Genomic DNA, 20,807 nt, shown 5'->3' on the forward strand with positions numbered 1-20,807 from the left:
TGGTGTACTTTGCGGGATTAGTGACATATACCGCTCTAATTTTCTGAAAATGCACATTTGAGTTCAGTTTGCATGTCGGAGCTGCACCTATCTCTAATTTAAATCCCTTACAGTAACACAAATAGATATGCCCGCCTGCATCTTACCGTTATATTGCCATTAATGTCTGATTTGATGATTGAAAACACTTTTGATCCTAAGCAGTCTGGAAAAGAAACAAGACATTTGAGAGCAGGGCCAATAAAATATCCATGAGTTGACATGTCCCCGGCTCAGAGTAGGGGATGAATGCCAATCAGCTGTTTACAAAGAGAAGGCTAAAAAAAATGCCGTGAATGCACAGTTTCAGTTAAGTCACAATGAGGGCAATGTGTGCTCTGTTCACAGAGTCAACAAAGAGTTTCTCTATAGGCCAAACGGCCGCAGCTGGTTGACATGGTCCCCGTGACCCGACACCTCAATTTCTGAAGTGAAATAACCACGTCCCGACGTGAAAACCAAGCTCAGGTGGTCAGACGAGGTAGTTAAATAAAATAAAAAAAAATCAGCCAAGTATGAAGGCTGACACCGTAGCGACCCGAGGAAACTCGCAAAGTCACCTTACGTGTTTTTGCATGAGTTCAGATGGAGTTGCACTCACCAAAAAACGCAGGGATGTGAGAGACGGTGTCCAGGAATGTCTTCGTGTCGATCGCCTTGTCAGGGGGCAGTTCACAGAACTGATTTTCCATTAAAAGCGACATGATCCTTCCTTACGAGCTTGGCGAATAGAGAAGAGCGACGGCAGCGAGCAGCTCTCGGCTGAGAAAAACCCGGAACTATGTTCTTATGATGGGTGGGGAAGCGCAACCGGCCACTTTCGCTCTTCACCAACAGGTGGGAAATAGTTCACGAGCGTGGTGAAAACACGCGGTATGTCCACAACACACACACAAAGAAATAAGACGAGGAGAAAAGATGAGGTATGAATGACTTTATTATACCTAAGGCAGGGATTGCTTTGAACCACAGGTAGGGCAGGCTCCAAGTTACAGGGAGTTAAATGACGGTTTTGACTCCAGGGTGGAAGTAACCGAATACGTTTTATAACATTATAAAGTCAGTAGTTTATGTGCTTTTAAAAAAATGGTAGTCTAAAAAGTATTTATATGCTACTTAAATTGCTTTGCGTTACATTTTGTTCACAGAGGTACTATGGCTGGTTTTTAGGAGATGAATGGCAGTGGTATTTATTTTCTAAAAGACAGCCTTCTTAGGTTTGCTGTAACCACCTGCATACTTTACATAATGCTCTACTACCAGACCAGGTAAGATCAGACCATGTTATTCAGTAAAACCTAGTCTTCCTTTAAGACAAAGGTGTAAAACACAGGGTACAGAGGCCAGAACAGCCCACCAAAGGGTCCAATTGAGTCCAGGAAGGCAATTTTTTTTTTAACTTTTAACAGTATTTTTATACGTTTTAAAGCTTTATTTCTAACACTGATATCATTCATGGCCTGCCAAGCTACACTAAGTAATACAATTTTTTTTTTAATATTTAGTATCCCATTAAAAAACAGTTTAATGGAATAACATTCCCCATTTTTACAGTCCTTACTAAAACTGGCACATTTTCTGGAAATGAGTCTGGATAATGAGCCGTCAGTGCTTCTTTAATTATGCATTTATTTCTTAAAGTGTAAGACCAGAGAGCAGTTTTGCTGATGGGTTTCAGTTCTTTAAAAACGGACACGTACTGTTAAACTTGAACCTATTTTTATGAGTGTTGAGGTTTACACAGTCACCTAATAACAAAAAGATCTCAAGTTCAATCCTGGGAAGAGACCTAAAACCCTTAGGGGTTGCATCAGGAAGGGGATCTGGTGTAAAAATCTGTCAACACACTGAACTACCTGCTACTAAAAAGTTGCAAGACCAGTTTCTTGAGCCATCTCCAACTGCTCATCATCACTGTTATAACTAAAAGGCTTATTAAATGTGTACTTTAGGACCTTCAAGTGGCCCACAGTTTGACACCCCTGCTTTGCAACCTTAAGGAGACAATAACAAGAATGCAGTACAATGGTAGAATAAAGCTAAATGTAAGTAATCACTCTCACCAGACCACCAAGACCAGACCAAGACTTAGAAAACAGTAATAAAAAATTAAAAAACTGATCTCTGTGACATGAACAAGCTTCTAGATCATGTGATGCAAGTGAAAACTATTAAAAAAAAAACAGTATGCAGACCCTGACAAATAGTTTAATATTCTGTCAAAAACACATCTAAGAAGACTTAAGCAACTAACCAGAAATGAACAGTATACTCATGTGCACTGAAGACGTTTTAAGGATACTTCTAAATGTCTTTTTAATCCTCACCCAGCCACCTAAGAAAGCGGTTTTAGATAAAAATGAACGTGCATGTTCATACTGCTGTAGTTACAGTTAAACAGGCGCTTTAGATTTTCTTTAACACATTCTAACAGCTAGTCCTCTTTAAGGAAATTGAGCAGTGATAAATTAATCTGCTTTTTTCTTTATCTAGCACCAATTACATTACACTTTAAATTGCACAGTAAGGACCCTGCAATAAGAGCACAACCCTGCCGTCCACTTGTCGTGCAGCGTATTCCAGTTTTCCTTCCACCCCTGGTTCAAACACATCTGGCTCACAGCGAGTGTCACATTAGACCCGTGTTCTACAACAACTATTCTAGAACTGAGGGTACAATTACATTATCATTGGCTGTAAGCCGTAGGCGGTACATACTCGACCACATGAAGCGTCTAAAATACTGGAGTTAAAACACCACACTAAAATAAACAGACCACACATTTCCTATAACTAACTGCCGGCTGAGACGTCCCAGACCTCAGAACAAAAACGTTAGCCTGCGCCGAGCATCGTGTTAAACCAAAGCTTATGAAAATAAACATTGATATTTTCTTAGAGGTATGACATACAGTTTATAAATAGAATAGCATTTGGATTATTCTGATAAAGAATTACATGGATACATACATCTTACATATTTGCATAACGCTAGTAAAATTGATTCAAAATGGATTTCACACAGGCCACTGAGGCCAACGCTCACACACGCACACACACACAGAACATCTTAAGTATGGCTGTAACATTATAACTCAAAAAACAAAAACAAAAACCCAAAAACTATTGATACTTTACTTATAAACACTGTTTCAACCTGCAGATGGACTGAAACTGCTGGAGTTGCTGGATGGGCTGAAAGTCTGGACACTCACACGGTGCTCGATACACTGAAGCTGCTTTTATAATCACAGTTGGCTTACTGAACAAACAACTGAACTTTAAGCAAGCAACACCACAATGATTCAAGAACAATGAACACTGTAACTGCCTCTTAAAGAAAACCAAAACAAACATTGTGATTGGAGTAGCTCATCTGTTCTGATCATTGCTGCTAGGTAAGACCTTTGATCGTCTATGAGTACCAGAAAGCGGACCTCAGTGAGCACAGCTAATGACTGATGGTGTCCTCTAGAAGGAAACGGATAATGTAAAACTGTTTGTTCTAATTGCTTTTATATACACAGGCAACACTGCACTTCTGGAAACTGAATAGATTCAATCTGTGAGGTAAAGAACAAGTAGTTTTTTCCCCCCTGTATATATATATATACTTTTTATTACCATGGTATAAAAACAAAATAAATAAAGCTTTTGATTGAGCTATGATTTTGCATGTTATATTTTTTTTCTCCACCTCTAGGAATGTACACAAAAGCTTACACTGATTAATATGGGGGGGAAAGAAAACCATTGATTAACATCATTTATATGCTGTATGTTTGGCGCATTGGGAGTGTCTTTGGAGTTTAATTAGTTGTTGTTTTCTTTGGTTGTCACAGTAACAAGTTGTTTGGCAGCTTTGGCTATGTCATAGGCGCACTGAATGACCTGCTGAGTGACCAGCTGGATGTCTGAAGGGCTGAGGTTGTGTTCTGCGGCCTTCTGGCACTCTCCGTGGAGCCGGCTAGCGCTTGAAGTCAGCAGACACAGAGACCCTCGTACTGTCTCTGAGGACGGCCTCTGAAGGGAGGAGGGAAGGAGATTGGATAAGGCGAGGACATGAAAGCGTTCGTAATCACTTTATGTGCTAGGCAGGCAATGGATTTCTATGCGACTACAACAAAGGTAAATATTGAGAGGGTAAAACAAGATCCAATACAAGCAATGGAACAAGCAGGTGCCACCTATCTGGACAAATAATTTTAAGCTGCTTTCACACATCCAGCCAAGCTATGAGAACAAAATGTATCAGACATTAAGCACTCTTTACTCTGTTGGGTCTCTATTACAAAGTCCGTCTGATGTGAGAATATAGCGAGTTTCACTCAAGCAACACCCTCAAAGAGTATTTGGCTTAATAAAGATTATATCCTGTTGTGTGCTACATGTGATAAAGTGCCGCTTCTGACAATGTCCCGACCTTATTCTCCTGACATTTTCAGGAGTTCGTGTGTGAAAACAACTGCCTTCAGCTGTTGTCAGACAAAGCAAATTGTTCCATTGGACAATGAGCTGCTGGAACGGAGTCATCTTACCTTGGGAAACAGGGCAGCCATCTCTGTCACAGCCATGCAGATTTTTTCAGAGCAAGGCAGAAAGCTGCAGTAGGAGGAGACAAAAAGGATGAATGGGTGAATTTTTTTCCACAAACCTTTCTCAAAACGATCAAAAAGAGCAACGGGGTGTAATAGTATTTGGCTATTTAGGATTTCATTCAACTGTTTTCAAAGTTGTACAGTAAATAAATAAAGAATAAGCGATCAATTAAAAACAATACTTGGCACCTTTCTGTTCTATGAAAGCAGTGAATGGCTTTTCTGGGCAGCGCCATACCACGAAGGACATTTATTTAACACCATTTTAAAACCTGTTGCCTTGATCAGCAGCACGTTTTAAAAATGTGAACAGACGGAAACAGTCGATGTATGTAATTTATCTTTTAAAGCCATTTGAATGAAACACACTTTTCAATAATCGAATCAAATTTTTTTATGTCACTCAAATGTGTACACACATATACTGTCTGATTGTTGTGCACCCACATGACTAACGTAGGCAGTGCTAACATGCTAGTACCAGCAGCCTGTCCTTGTTTGTTTACACACTGCTTCAGTTGAGAGGTTGTATGCCAGTTTAGTCGAGCAGAATCGTGCTGGTTCACACGGCTGTGCGTTATACTTTCCACCGTTCTTATTTACAACTTCCCATCCCAGAGAGACAATGGCTCTAGTTCATTAATAAAATATGAACTATTATTTTAGTACCAGCTAGTGTTTCTAGAAGCAACACGCAAGTTCAGCAGCATTTAACCACGTAGCTGCTCATATCCCTGGAGCTAGATGGGAAACATTGTTAATCTCAAGATATTTACACAAAAGAAAAAGTGGGACGATGTAAGCAATAACCTACAAAAAGGAAAAACGGGTAGCAGTGTGGAACAGTTAAAAAAAAAAAAAAACTACAGTAAAAATAATAAAGAAATTATTAATAAACAAGTAACTACTGTGGACTTGCCAAACCACAGGGAAAAATAAGATCATGTGCTGTTTGTTTCCTGTTAGCTGCATTGACAGACCTAAGACCCACACTCGGTAGACTCACACAGAGGGATCCTAAACAGGGCTGGAAATCAGAGTGCTGCTTGGTTTTCACCAATATGTAAGTAACTGTATTCACTCTGCAACTCAGGTGAAAATAAGGAGACTTTTAGTTCCTTAGGATGCAAGCTGGCATCATCCAGGCCAAGGCCCTATACACAACTTTTAAAAAACCACTGACCTAAAAGCACCTGGGCAAAGTCAGCTCTTAAACAAATCAGGCAGAATGACAGAAATACAAGCATGGAATCTGAGCCAGACGGTGGAAAAACTGAGGTTCACAGTGCATCAGGTGAAAAGATTTTATTTTGAATAGCTAGAAATTTCAGATGTTTTTGAAATATAACTTGGCTCATTTTGTATAAATATCACATTACATGTTATTCATATAACTGCTCAATACCTTTCATGTTTGGTATCCTGGGCAGCTCTCAGAAGCTCCTGGATGTTCTTAGTGATCTGCTCCGTCTTACAGATGACGTCCTCTGTGCAAGGCAGGGTAGCATCCTCCTCGCCCTCCTCCTGCTGGTGGGCTGCTTCAGAGGCAGCAAGAGGGCTGCTACAAATAAAAACAGAGAACTGACAACTGATCTTCTTACAGGAGTGTTACTTAAAGAACCCACCAAACAATGAATTATACAACAAAGGTGGATCTTTTGAAGAGGATAATGAAATCAAGATGAAAACAAAAAGTATCACACAGAGAGTTGACCTCAAAGTACCTGTTGGGTGGAGTTTGGATAAAAGAAAAACTCTACTTTGTGAAAGAAACAGCTTTTTACAGAAACTGGTTGACTTCAGGCTAAAGTCAGGGTCAGGCTTCTAAAAGCTAAAGGACGATAAATTACAGAGGACAATATTCTAAATAACTGATCTGTAGTGAAGCCAGTAGGTGGGTGCAGTGTTTCCTGACAGACTTTGCTTGAAAGGTGAAGCTTTTGACTTGCACTACACATCCTGCAATTTAATGCCATTTTTTCATAATTGGTAGGAATAATGCAATGGCTTTATTAGTGGAAAATCCCCTTGCTCTTATTTTGAAAGTTCAGTTGCTCCTAATCTCCCATTTTCCATTGGGCAGGCTGACTGGGTCGCTGTTGTGGCGGTCCTCAGCTGCCTCTCAAGAGACTAGTAGAACATTTCTTAACAAGTAAGTGGTATACCCTTACTTAATTAGATTTACTCCTACTTTTTCTTTAAAATAAGGTTAATCTCATCTAAATTCATAAATTTTAGAATTAGGCTTATATGTCAAAATATCTTTGGAAACTGTATATTATTTCATTGAACCGTGCAGGCAGGCTGAACGGCTCAAAGCCGTTTTTTTCCTAAACACCTGTCAAAACTAATCCACATCTGGCTTCCCGTTCTCCATTCATGTGACCTTTAACTTTGTAAGCTTCTGCTCCATCAATACTGTCATGTCTCGAGACAAGAAACAGGGGGAAAGGCTTATCCTTTTTTTCATAACTTGTTCCTTTTGCTTTGAACAGTTGGTATATTAAAAAATGTGATCAGGAGAGAGTAAGCAAATCTTGCAAAGGGGCTTCTTTGATGTTTTATATTTGTGATCAAAGTGGCCTTCATTTTAAACCTATACAGAGAAAATGGTGTTTTAGTCTTTAAAATCAATAGTTAACAGAAGAAGATCTTACCCACTCTCCTCCATTTCAGAGTGATTGGGTGTAGTGTCATAGTCATTCTCCAGCACTGTACTCTGTCCTTCCAGACTACAGCCCTGTAGGAATGTCAGAGGACAACAGTCAATCAAACACAGTATATACTGTATGTGATTAGACAAAGTTATTATCACGGCAGCAATGTGGCCGCACAGAAATTAGAAACATGCAATTCTAAAATCAAACCTGTGATCTCATTATTATTAAGACATCTCACTGTGAAGAGAAAAAAAGGCAGAAACGATACAATCAGTTCATGTGGCGGAGCACAGCTGCACTGCCCAGGATGCGATTAGTAGACGCGAAGGTGTCAACTGTCCTCTGTTTTATCAGAAAGTTATCCCTAAAAAGCACAATGTGGTGATCCGTTATACATCTTTCACATATACTGGATTCAGCTGTCGGATTATTCAAGCAGCCATCTCTGATGCAACATGTCAGCACTTTTGACAATGAGAAGCTGGGGTTGTTCAGAAACTGAACTGTAGCAGAGGCACTGCAGTGCATGCATGCAGGCAGGAGATGCTGAGAAAAGGCAGTTTATAGACACAGGTCAGGAGAGAAGACTGTGGGGTCAAAGAGGGCAGTTTTCACCGTCCCCTGGGGCTGCCTCTGAGCCGCGGGAATTTTCAGTACTTAACCCTTCGAGATCTCTCATCCCACGACCAGGAGAGGGAAGAGGGGAAGGTAGGAAGGGAGGAAGCAGCCGTCCCCAAAGGACCCCTACCAATCTAGAAAGGGGTCAAACCAAGTTGAGCATACTCTATTGAGATGCAATGAATGAATGAATATTAAAAAAACAACAACACCAGCCCCAAGCCAGGCATCACCATTTTGGTAAATTAAGAATGAAAACAGTGGTACTCCTGTGCTTACATTGGTAGGGAAGGGTTGTAAAATGACGCCATCGTCATGCCGAGCTGTGTCAACTCGGTGGGGGTACTGCCTTGGAGTAGAGCCCGTCTCATACATGGACCTGGCGCGGCCTCCGCGAGGTTGCTGTCGACCAAAGAGGCCCTGGGGGTGTTGCTGTCCGCTGGGGGTTTGCCATCGCAGTGTTGTGTTTTCAGTCTGCAGGGAATTTAGCTGTAGAGAACAAAAACATCTTTCAATTTGACTCTTAACTGTGAGCTGATCTCCACACAAAAGCCGGGTGTGGCATCAATAATAGAGTAGATTACAGCTAGGCCTCCAGGTGGGAAGCTATTCGGATAAGGTTCAGCTTATCTTCATCTCTGTTTTGTTCTTGTTTCTGCTCAAGGTCCTTCAAACAACAAAAGGCTTGCTTCCTTGACAAATGAAATGCTGACAATGTATGTTGAAAAAACAAAACAAAAAAACAAAAAACACCACAGATCTTGAAGTGCGACACCCCCTGATAAAGTGCCACAGAGGGGGTTGCCCTTATTTACACAAACAGGGCTTACACTCTGAAAAAAACAACAGCTTCAAGAAACAAAAAGTAGGTATTACTATGCAAAAATAAGCATATCAAGTCAATATTTAAAAATATGAGACATAACCGAGGTAAAGTTGAGAGGCATCAATAAAATAAACCTGGGATTCTGATGAAGCACAAGGGGTACAGACAAAAACTGGGTTGTCTACAATTTTGTCCTTTGCTTTAGTTTATGTTTCTGAGTGCAACAATGACTGATGTAACATATAACACAAATTACATCAGAAAATGCAGTTATAGAGAAACAGTTTTTCCTATTATCATCAGTATTGTAAGAACATGAATGTATATTTTCTCTAACAACAACAACAACAACAACAAAAAAAGCCTTTGTTGACTGATTTTGTTGCACTTCAGTCTCTACATCACAGGCTTTTTGTTCGGCTCTGCTACTTTTCTGCCAGAGAGAAGGGAAAACACGATTATTTCCCAAAAACACGTAGAACTGTAAAAATGTGCATGTTTGAATACCATCGGGGAAAAGAGGGACTTTCGAAATACCAAGATATGAGGAAGTGACTGATGCGGCATGCCTGAAATAAATAGTATAAATTAGACAGTTGTGGGTCTACAAGTCAGGAACCTAACTTGCTGACATTTGTGTAATGGAAACAGCTAACTCCAGTTATTTTTCTGCATTTAGGTGGTTCCTAAATAATCATTGCAGATTTATGCTATGGAGCAAAATGTCCTCTGTGGGTTGCCTTTTAAGATCTGACATAGGATTCGAGTTTACATCACAGACATCTATAACATAAAATACTGCTTTGCAATTTGAAATCTGCTATCCTTGTCACAGGAATCTTAATGCATCCAGACACATTGTAGCCATTTTCTCTGTTCACAAAAAACAACGGCATGACTTCCTTAAATGATTTTCAGTTACATCTAACTGCTTATTAACACAAAATATCTAATCAGCCAGCCTAACAGGAAGGCAACATTAACTCAAAGAACCACTTATTATAACCAGCGCATGCAGAAGAAGAACAACAGGTGGAATCTTGAAGCAGATGGGCTACAGCAGCAGAAGACCACACTATACATAACTCCTGTGAGCTTAGAGTAGGTAACTTGCACAGGCTCACCTAAACTGGACAAGAGAAAATTGACCTGCTGTGATGAGTCTCAATTTCTGCTGTGACATTTGGATGATAGGGTCAGAATTTGGTATGAACGATTCGAAGAACAACTGTTCAGGCAGTTGGTGGTGGTGAAATGTTGTGGGAGCTATTTTCTCTGCACACTTTGGACCCTTTAGTACCAAATGACCATCATTTAAACACCATAGCTACCTGAGTATCGTTGTTAACCATGTCCATGACTTCATGACCACGGTGTACCCATGTTCTGATGGCTGCTATGACAACATGCCAAGTCACACAGCTCAAATTTACAAAATTTACAGTTACCTTAGTCTTGAAGACAAAATAAAAAACAAAACAAAAAACCCCAGCATTTCTTTTGTATTTCATTTTGAATAATGTACGATATCTATCTATCTATGCACGCACGCACGCACGCACGCACGCACGCACACACACTTACACTTAAACCATTTAAGTCTGTGTAGAGTCAAGAAAGCATTTTAGGGTAAAGACAGTGATACATCTTATCTATAAACCCTGAGTTGGGTTATACTAACATTACATGTTAAACACAATTTCAGGATGTTATGTTTAAATAGCAACATTATTATGCAATTTATAACCAGAACAAGAAACACCAGAGACGATGTGACACATAAAGTGACCTCGACTTTTGCGTCTTAACTAACCTTGCTCTGCATCAAACGTAGCTCTTCACTAAGGTGACAGTTGACTTTCAGAAGCTGTTGTATTTTGGCTTCTGATGCAGTGAGGGCACTCTTCACCTCCATAAATTCTTGCACTGTGATTGGTCCATCAGACAGATCAGAAGACTCTGAGCTCTGCAGTGAAACATGCATACGGACATAAGATGGGATTCATCTGATCGGTATTACAAGTAAAGCCTACAGTAAGCAATGGAATAACAGGCTTCAAGAGACATTAACCTTGGTCCTTCCATCATTGCAGCTGTCTCCACATGTTGCCTCTTGGACCGGATCTTCATCTGATGCCACACTGTCGTAATCTGGCTGGTCATTATCCTGGCCCTCACTGTTGTGGTGACCGTCTATTCCCTGAAGGATCAGCTCCACATTATCTGAAAGCAGAGCCAAAGATCAAAGGACTAGGGATCAAACAGCAGTGCTGGCTACAGGCAGCTGTTTCAATCCCTTTTTATTGATTGAATCCAACACCCAGCATTCTTTATGTGACCTCCTACAATTTTTCTTGGTTTTCTGTGAGTTGCAGCATGTAGGACATTATTAAGCCCCTTTTCACACATGGTTGAAACTTTAATTGTTGCCTGTGTACCGTAGCGTTGTCTATATTTCGCTCCACATTGAACACCAAAGAAAACACTTTCTGCATCTTATTATAGGCCAACAAATTTAGGTTTCCCCCACTGCTTGTGGTTTTTTAAAATGTTCTTCTGTTCATATGCTAAGCAGGACATTTACAAACTTAATATAGCCCAAAAAACAAAAGTAGATTAGCAGGGGAATTTAACATGTGCTACAAGTGGAAAATAATCATGTCCTACCTTTGGGACTTTCACAGGAATTACCCCACTGCCGTCGCTTAGCATCTGTTAGAATATCGATGACCAGTGTGGCAAATTCGTGAGCACTAAACCTTGCCAATTTCTGACGACCCTGAGAAAGCAAATAGATTAAAACCAAACCATTTACCAAATCTACTAGTCGCACACAAAGAAGTGAAGTTATAACATGAGGACATAAGGTGCAAACACTTGCCTGGTTTCTGGTAGATGAGTACTCAGGATTGACAGGCAGAAAAGGCACAACTGTGGTGTCTGTTACCAGCGTGCTGTGGTTCTGAGTGGCCAGCCACACTGAAAAAAGCAAGACGCACATAATGTTTAAATAAAATGTAAAAGCGCTTTATAGACGGTGTGATTTTTTTTTAATTATTTTTTTTTGTTAAACAGTTCTTGTAATTCAACCTGCATCCGTTTCTCTTCTGTCGACTTCATCATAAACATCCATGGCCAGCTCTTCAAACTGATGGTTGCTTAGCTACGGCAAAGTAAGCAGAATTAGCACTTCTGTTTCCTAAAGAATAACAGCAGATGAAGAAGAGGCTACACTGTAAAATGTCACGGGAAACAAATCCCATGTAAAAACGTCTTACCGACTGCAGCTTCTTCTTTGCAGCTTTTGCAAACTCTGACAAATCCAGGCTGCTTTAAATGGAGAAATTAACAAAGTTTATTTATCCTGCAGAAAAAGGCTCCACACTCACAAGAACAGTGGCTCGTGGCAAAAATGAGAAACTTACTTATTCCTTATCCATCCAATGCAGCACAAGAAAAATAAGATGGTTAACGTGTATCAACGGAAACTCACATTAACTCATTACCAGATCTCAAGTTTTTCAAATTAAAAGCTTTAACATTTACCTGTCTGCCATTTGAGGAATGATGAAGTGTTGCCCATTTCTGTGATCTGTAGCACAACAATGAAGAGATAACGTTTCAAATATTTTCACAATCAAAAGTTCTTGGGGGGGGGGGGGGGGGGGGGGGGGGGGGGGGGGGGGTTTGGCAAGGGACTGACCACTAGTGTGGTGAGGATAGCACAAAGTTGGAAGTGGTGATTTATAAAGTTGGTGATATGTATGTAATCTGCTTTATTTTTTAAATCATATATGATTAATCTTATTGTCATTTGTTTTATCTTCCAATTTTGTATCGAGTACTTAAATATTTTTGAGTGTGTTTGCACAAAATATTTTATATAGGACTCCAGAAAACACGTTTTTTTCAGTTATTTTTTAAGAGTTTGTGTTGTTGAACTCATTTTTTGCATAAAAATGACTTGAAAGCCATTTTAAAGCTATTGAAATAAATTCATCTAATGCAAAGCTGCAGCTGTGCTTGACTGATTTACTGCATTTACCTGGTTTTCGTCCACAAAGGTAAAATGTTAGCCGGTCAGTGAGTTCATACTGGATCTCCACTAGTCTCTCTGCCAGCTCCTGATGTCCAGCTTGTCTGCAGAGGTAAGGAATAAAAAGGTCAAGTTTCATAAATATGCTAAAGAACTACAGCTAAAAATATCTCAGGTACCTTACAATGCCTTACAATGTCAGCATCAGATTTTAAATCATGTACTCCCATACTATTCCACTATTTGGAGTGATTTTCAAAATAATTTTGTTTCACAACAACAACAAAAAATAAATTATTACAGCACTACAACATTCAATTTGATGAAAACCATCACAAATAACAGGTTCTGCTTGTTGGTTTCTGCAGGCTGTGGGGACGGGTTCAGTAAAAGGTCAATAAGGAGCGTTACCTTAAACTGAGTGAGTTACCAGAGTAACAGACTCTCTGAAAGTAACTTGCTCCTTGGCAGGCTTTCCTCAACAAACGGAGGTTTTCTGTGACTTTTCACCTCCCACGCTTGAACCAGCAGTCAGACACACTATTTAATTTCCTCATTCATACAGACAATATCAAACCACACAGCAGAGCACATTAAGTCTTATCATCTCATCTATGCGTTATCTTGTCTTCTTACACTATGTAAACGTAACTGTTTTGCTAATCAGTCATCAGTGTAATAGTAGAGTCATTGATAAATCTCCTTCAACTAAAACCTGTAAGCTCTGTGACAGCCATCAGATTGTCTGCCAGTTAGTCTGCACTGAACTATTAAGGCAGTGTTACTGTATTGATCATTGATCAGGGAACAACAACATCTTGTAATCTGTTAAACTAATGTAAAAATGCCTCACACCACACTATTATTGAGTTAGTGTGAGTATTTCTGAGTGAAGACGAGTCTTAAATGACCATTAGATTCAAAATTTTGGACTAAATGAACTTAAAAGTGAGATTTTCTCAATATGTGCCGACTGCATTCCATTTTAATGCACCCTGACACTTTTAATCTTGCTGAGGACCATTTGTAAATAGAAGTCTAAAGTCCCCTTTAAGTCCCAACTTAAATGACCCTGTCTTTTATGGAAGCCTCTTTCTGCCACTTTTTTTTTGCCATCTGAAAGTCAAAATTACAGGTTATTATTTGATAGCTTCAAGTTAATAAATAATAATAATAAATCCTAAATATTTTTTGGTGGAAACAAGCTTCCATAGTCTTATCTGTTGTCTTCGCTTTCAGTTTACACATCAATAATTAGATTTAAAAATCAAATGTAGATTTTGGTTAGATTCCCGTTTGATCTGGCTGAAGAAATGATAACAGAGTGGATGAGACTGAAGATAAATATCAAGGTCCACACGGACAAGTTTTTTTTTTTACTTGAGCTAAATTGAAACTTACTATAAACTAACCAAGCTGAGTCATCAGCTCACTGCACAACTGAATTCCTCCTTTCTCTTCTGCCTTGCTCGTTTCATTGAATTAGTCAAACTCGGACATAAAGCCACTTTTTGTCTAGCATTGTAAAAGGCATGTTAAATATTTTAGCCATTTCAGCGAGTGACAATATTTCCCCCTCCCCTCCATTTGCAGCTTAGCTGTTTTTGTCCTTTTCTGCTGTGTATTGCTGGCTACTTCCTGTCACTTGCTGTTTAAGTATCCGGCTAACATTTCCACAAGATACAACATGTAAAGCAAGAGCACAGCTATTTTTTTTTCCTGTGTATTTTTACATCTGCATGTTGTGCATCATTTCCTGTATCACAGCCACTAATGAGCTGGACTGCATCTCTTAAGGTGATGCTTGCAGCTGCACTACCAGTTACAAAATACTATTTCGCAGCTTGCTGCGTTTTCTATACAAGACATATGCCTGAAATCATTTTCCCAACATACAGAAAATGAACAAGGCTCCTGAATTTGCTTGACTACAACATATGATCCACTTAAATGCTTGAAAGCAGAATGCCACTTAAAAGTGAAACTTATAAATTTATCTTGTGGTATTAACATCATCAAGTGTCAATATAACATTTCGACTGCTCTCACCTAAAAAAAAACAAACAAAACAAAACCCCAAACCTTTTATCAGAACATATGAAGGTGTTAAAATAAAAATACAGGCTATACATTACCTTGCATAATCAATGGGGGTCTTCCCACTCGAGTCCAGCGCTCCAGGATCAGCTCCATAAACTGCCAATAGCTCCGCTTGTAATATTTGACCTGCTTTTGCTGCTATGTGTAGTGGGGTGTTTCCCTTCTCCTAAAATTTGAAGGGGGAAAAAAAAACAGTGGTTAATCATTAGTATTATCACGCCCACTTCCAAATCAACTTTCTGCTTATTCCCCCAAACTTACTGGATGAAAGAAGTTAGCCTGAGCTCCTAAAGATAAGAGTCTAAGGCAGGTCTCCAGGTTCCCAGTACGGACACTGGAATGAAGTTGCTGAAAGACATTTAACAAGAACCTTGTTTAAAATCCATTACAGCTGATTATGAAGACACTGTGTCAGCTTTAGGCCTTCTTATAACTGTGGTGACAGGTTATTTCTTTTTAATGCAGTACTCTGTTGAGATATACATATACACATAACGACCAGCCGCATTGCCATACAAGGTGCCTCCCCGACAGCACAACAGTCCCTGCACACTATAAAATTTTCAGGAACAGCCCAAGGACAGCAGCAGCCCAAGACATTTAACAAAACGCCATTCTACAAAGAAAGTTCAACACAGCCAGACTTTTTTTGGCTGAGCGGTCTCAAAAACCATTCAAACCCCAGTTGAAGATAACGACTATCACAGTGGTGGTTACCAGCTTCCTCTTTTAAGCAGAGTGTCTGCTTCAGGCTCTGTTCATGGTCACATAAAAAGTGGCGGTTTACAGGTCATATAAAAGGGTAATTAAAAGTCTATAAAGGACATAAAAACTGCAACAGTAAAATGCAACACTATTGCAAATCAGGCAAGAAATTAATGCAGGAAAAAAAGTATTAATCTAGCAATTTAGTACAGAGTGATAATATAAACATTTTAATTCAATTTAATGTTTTTTTTTTCGTTTTTTTATTGCCGAGTACGCTCTCTGTGCTTTAATCTGGATACATTTTAACAAGAAATCTTACCATCCCACAGCCTGATAAAGGCGACATGGACAATGAAATTTATTTTTTAAATGAACAGGTGTTCTTGGTGTGTGTTGTGTTCTAGTTGCTGAATTCCCGCAGATTACAATCAAGTAGAACAACATTAAAACATTTTCTGCATCAACAAATCAATACATGCACATTCCCAGGACAATGTGACGCACAGTCAGAGTTAGCACTTCATTCAGTAAGTTTTAATAAGTTACGGCTTAACAAGCTGCACATATAAAAAGTATGCCACCAGCACAGAATCTACATAGGACTTAAAACATACTGTAAATAAAAGAATCACTGAAAATGTGGCACTTGCAGATGATTTTAAATTAAGACTCAGAACATACCTTGTTCCCGACCAGGTTGTTGGTGTTCAGCATAAATTACCATGGTTAATAATCCAGGTAAAAAACATGGACACAGAAAACTCTGATTTTAATCACATAGTCCCCTAAGCCATTAATGTTGCTTTATAGTACACTCCTTTGCCTTCTGCCTGCCATTCCCCAGAACCTAATCCAATCAATCATCCACAGGATGCACTAGAATAGGTTTGACCTACACAGACCCCACCCGACAATCCTTCACAATCCACAGGAGGACAACTTCCTCCACAGGATACCCCCATGTCCATGCCCTGTTTGGTGACATTGGGGAGGGGCTACGTAATATTAGTAGCCCAGGTTAAGTTTGAGGAAACTCATCACTGGATTTTGCAGGAACTGGTCAGATATTAACATTAAAATCAAACACTTGCTGTATTACAATAAAGTCTCAAAGATCCTTTTTTTTAACGTCTAATAGTGTTACAAGAAGAACGTTTAAATAAAACAACAGAGTAAATTGTCACCTTGCTGAGGTCTTTTGCAGTCACACTGTCATCCTCCCGACAAGGCATCCGATGTACATACGCCAGCATCTGATATTTTGCCTTGATGAACTCTGTCTTATTAGGACTGGAAACAACAAGAGACTCTCACAATCTCAAAATGTGGACATTAATTACAAGTTTTCAAGTGAGCACATCACTGTTTATGATTAAGACAAACACTGTCGAGAAGCTAACACTTACACTGGACATTAAACAATGGACTGCAGATTTGTATGTGCAGCATTACATTGATGGCAGAGAAATGTATCGGTCATGTAAACCACCATACCGCCACAACGCTAGATTTGTCTGGCTTTCACGTAAGCCAAGAATCTTAGGGGTGCAATTTAAGTCACATCCAAACTCTGGCGTTGCTCGTTTTAATACAAAAATATTTACGCAAATAGAAAAGAATAGTTATAGTAAAAATACCCTTACTTTCTTAATCCCAAAAACAACGTCCAGCAATCAGAATAAATCCATATGTTGTGAATGAAGTTGTTGAATTGTCTGTAATTAACCACTAAGCAGCATTGGTCCCAGCAGAATTCCCCCACAGTTCCAGTGGTTTTAAAACACCTGGAACTAAACATTTCAAACTACACCTTAAGGAACTAAATATAGCCTTTTTTCCAGTTTAAACTGCTGAGCACCCAAGATCCTTAAAATGTTTCTCGGGGAAAGTGCTTGTGGTGGAAACCTTATAAGATAGCGTCCATCTCAGAAATTGCATTTGGGAAGAAGTTATGAAAGTGCTTGCTCCAAGTGTGCGGGTCAGACACAGCACTGCTGTGCTTACATGTGGCTGACTGTTTATCTTTACTCCCCAAGCTACACAGCATACTGACATGGTGTTTATAACAGGCTTTACTACATCAAATCTCTTTGCTTCGCAGATTTTGTTTTTGTTGTACTATGACTTCTAAAGGATGGGAAAACTCCTCGCAAAAAGAATTGCCTTTAAAGGAGGTACTCTTCTAAAATTTGGTTTCTTGCATGATCGTGTAGCTGATCAGCTAGACCGCACTGCAGATATATTTATTTTCTAACCTGCTTGTCAGCTGATCAAGCAAGTTCTCCAAGTTAGTTAAGACTGACTATCTGTGAGTGACGCTCATGGTAGAGCGGGCTGATTAGGCATGTTTACTGACCTTAGCAAAGAAAATCAATTTTGCCAATACAATTTAATATCAAAGTGCAATCAAGTGTACCAAAAACCAGCAATGACATATTTTAAAAAATAAAACTTACTGCACTCTGTCCTGTGGGTTGGCTTTGCGTTTCCCACTCACTGAAGAGGAAGGATCCAGAAGACTGTGCTCCCATATGGAATTAGCTCCATTGCCATACAGTGTTTGAACCATCTGAAACAAGAAAGCAGATTAACATTTTTAGAACAGGCAGAAAATACGTTTACTTTGGGTATTCCTAGTCATACATATATATTATCTTCTTATATATTTACATATTGCATTATGGAGAACAGACTGTACTCATTTGCATCTTTGCGTTTGATTTATGGAGATCGTGTCCCCGCTTCCCCACCTGCAGCTGTGAGTGTGGCCACGGAGAATGAGTCAGATGTCGGACTTGAGAGCTGTGTCTCCCAAGACCTCGATGGATGCTGCAGCACTCATCGCAGATCAGCACACCCCTGTTAACAGAGGCCCAGCGAGGTTCTACGATACAGATACAGTGCTTTTTAACCCATGAGTCTAATATTTGATGAATAACGTAACAGACAGCCTTAACCCAGAGCAGTAACTCCCTCTAACCAGACGAAGATATTCGCTGACTTGCAGTAAGACATGACTGCTTTAGGTAAGGTGTATCCCACCCTCAAGTCTTTGACATAATCAAGAAACGTTTTCACAAGCATTATCACCCACTGTGCGGCATTACTGATTAACAGCAAGTTAGCGCTGTCTTCTGAGCAGTCTTATTTAAGAAATTAAATAATACTGCCTTTAACGCACCACTAACCTTACTGTAACCCGACAACCAATACAGTCAAGCAACTAGTTCAGAATAAGACAGGTTAGTGTGATTACACAGGCACGCCTTCAAAAAAAGGGGAAGAAAAGAGGAAGAAAAAAAACACCTAACGTTTCCACAAGAAAAAATACAACCGCTACAATTAGTAATTCAGCTAATTGCTAATTGTTAGTACAGTCGCAGTAACTAGCCAGGCTAACAAGACACTCGATAACTTATAGTGGGGGCTAGCTGGTTAGCTGGGTAGCTAACGTTACAGCTAGCTTGTCTGGCATCGTACCCGGAGCACTGCAATCAGCGCAGACCTCTCTGCTTCGCACTCGCTTTGACATCCCTTAGACGAAATCCTTCGAGTCCAGGAGAAACAAATATCTGGAAGTTACGTTGCAACACAGCTACACGGAGATATGACAAGATAGTTCGCCCGGCTGATTGTATTTTACACTTTTAGCGACTGTAGCCGTCAGCCCTCCCCTCCTACTGTTGAACAAAGCCGTGACCCATTCCAACACTCACACAGCCTCCTCCGCGCCTCATAGGCTGCTTCCTTCCTTGTTTCCTTCAGTGGCTTCTAAAGGCCCTACAGAGTGCAGAAAGCACCACCATCAGGAGACTAACGCGATAAAGGAAAATTGTCACACTGGACACAATAAAAGTCACACTGGAGTCACAAGGATCAAATTGAGATGCTTTGGCATAACACCAAACAGGCCATTTATCCTAGAAAACTCTTCAGTGTGGCTCCATTAAAGCAATTCTGCAAAGAAGAGTGAGACACAATTCCTCCTCAGTGATGTGAAAGTCGAATTACCTTTGCACATGTTTGACTGCTAGTTATTAGGTTTGGTGGCAACTGCTTTTACACATAGGGTCGGGTTGTTTTGAAAACCCTTTTCCCTTAATAAATGAAATAAGCATTTGAAAATTGGATTTTATACTGTATTTATTGAGAGAACTTTATGTCACTTTTAATTATGTTTGTTTACTTCTGGCATCTCCTTTTAGATTAAACTTTTTTTTTTTTACTCCAGTACTCAAAGCCACTACATTTTGCATATCATCAAAAAGATTATAGAATAAAATGCATTCATTCTCTAAAACTTCAAACTAAAACATCTGTTGCAGGGGATTACATTAGAGCACAGTAAACAGAAGAGAAATGGCTTTCCTCTGCTCAGAGCCCACAGCCCACTTTACATATTTCAAATAGCCACAATAGGCACATCTCAACATCATTTTGAGGAAGTATAGGGCTTGGTTGAATGCTAAAGAAATCACTACTGAGAGTTCTTCAACCTGACACAAGGAATGGACATCAGACCAGCTGGAATCTGTGCTTTGTCCTGATGAGTCCAAATGTGACATTGTATGTATACTGTGCTGTTCTGTTCTTGTGCTGCCTAAGATGTTTCCAAATCAGAAGCAGTAGATGGCTGCTTGGTTTGTGTTTAGTGAAATCATGGTGTTGGTGGTGTGAACAATCACATGACTTAAGCCCCTTTGAGATAGGATGAGCTAGACTGCAGAGTGAAAAAAAGAAGCCAGCTGGAACTCAACATATGTGAGAACTCCCAAAACTGCTGGGAAAACTCCACCTGACAGGCCAGTGGACGAGCTGTTATCAAAGCAAAAGGCACAAGCACCAAGATCCAAAAGTGGCCATCCACAAGCAGCATACTATTGGCCTTTTCATCTATATCTATCTATCTATCTATCTATCTATCTATCTACATACATACATACATACATACATACATACATACATACAGCATAACTCTGGTGCTCAACCCAAATTTCCTTAATTTCCGTACTTTTTGTGCCATATATGTATTCTGTATTTGCATTTCTGTATGTCTATATTATGCTCTAGAAAATGTTAACAACTCTTGGAGGTGTGATTTGTACTGCAAACCTACAAATCACAAAGATAAAGAACAAATAACGTTTAGCAAGTAAATATAATTAACACTGGAAACACTGTATTGTATATCATGGGATGGCACATTCTTATTGATCATTTCC

At 39.6% G+C, this 20,807-nt stretch overlaps 2 protein-coding genes across 4 annotated transcripts in view; both read right to left on the reverse strand.

Moving 5' to 3' along the window:
- Positions 1 to 913, reverse strand: part of LOC146514295 (glycolipid transfer protein-like) — a 4,657-nt gene extending 3,744 nt beyond the window's left edge. Inside the window, exons 1-3 of the mRNA XM_085165127.1 lie at positions 641 to 913; positions 147 to 205; positions 1 to 43 (exon numbers count right to left, since the gene is read on the reverse strand). The exon at positions 1 to 43 is cut by the window's left edge and continues 91 nt beyond it. Of these exons, the coding sequence (XP_085021253.1) occupies positions 1 to 43; positions 147 to 205; positions 641 to 743 (205 nt within the window). The 5' untranslated portion in view covers positions 744 to 913. The remainder of the gene's footprint in view (positions 44 to 146; positions 206 to 640) is intronic.
- A 45-nt stretch (positions 914 to 958) lies between these two features.
- Positions 959 to 19,323, reverse strand: git2b (G protein-coupled receptor kinase interacting ArfGAP 2b). 3 transcript variants are annotated; one of them, XM_085165125.1, is made up of 20 exons: positions 19,302 to 19,323; positions 18,336 to 18,469; positions 18,042 to 18,154; positions 16,770 to 16,875; positions 15,139 to 15,225; positions 14,913 to 15,043; positions 12,787 to 12,881; positions 12,288 to 12,333; positions 12,020 to 12,071; positions 11,832 to 11,904; positions 11,623 to 11,720; positions 11,409 to 11,520; positions 10,813 to 10,964; positions 10,555 to 10,707; positions 8,195 to 8,404; positions 7,960 to 8,049; positions 7,295 to 7,377; positions 6,043 to 6,198; positions 4,578 to 4,641; positions 959 to 4,062 (listed from the first exon to the last, which is right to left on the reverse strand). In XM_085165125.1, exons 3-20 carry the CDS (start codon positions 18,152 to 18,154, stop codon positions 3,853 to 3,855), a joined length of 2,031 nt encoding a protein of 676 aa, XP_085021251.1. In that variant the 5' UTR covers positions 18,336 to 18,469; positions 19,302 to 19,323; the 3' UTR covers positions 959 to 3,852. The 3 variants fall into 3 exon arrangements, with proteins under 3 accessions (XP_085021251.1, XP_085021250.1, XP_085021252.1); XM_085165124.1 differs by lacking the exon at positions 19,302 to 19,323 and adding an exon at positions 19,066 to 19,295; XM_085165126.1 differs by lacking the exons at positions 18,336 to 18,469; positions 19,302 to 19,323 and adding an exon at positions 19,066 to 19,295.
- Positions 19,324 to 20,807: the final 1,484 nt, after the last annotated feature.

Source organism: Neolamprologus multifasciatus, chromosome 7 (genome assembly GCF_963576455.1).
Source record: "Neolamprologus multifasciatus chromosome 7, fNeoMul1.2, whole genome shotgun sequence".
NCBI lineage: Eukaryota > Metazoa > Chordata > Actinopteri > Cichliformes > Cichlidae > Neolamprologus > Neolamprologus multifasciatus.

What these genes read in the sequence shown, in the direction of transcription:
- git2b (XM_085165124.1), bottom strand. Translation starts at nt 19,117, where the DNA reads ATGTCAAAGCGAGTGCGAAGCAGAGAGGTCTGCGCTGATTGCAGTGCT. An exon ending in CAGAAGAGAAACGGATGCAG is followed by an intron (nt 11,721 to 11,831) that starts GTTGAATTACAA and finishes TGCTTTTTTCAG; the next exon opens with TGTGGCTGGCCACTCAGAAC. An exon ending in ACTCATCTACCAGAAACCAG is followed by an intron (nt 11,521 to 11,622) that starts GCAAGTGTTTGC and finishes TTGCTTTCTCAG; the next exon opens with GGTCGTCAGAAATTGGCAAG.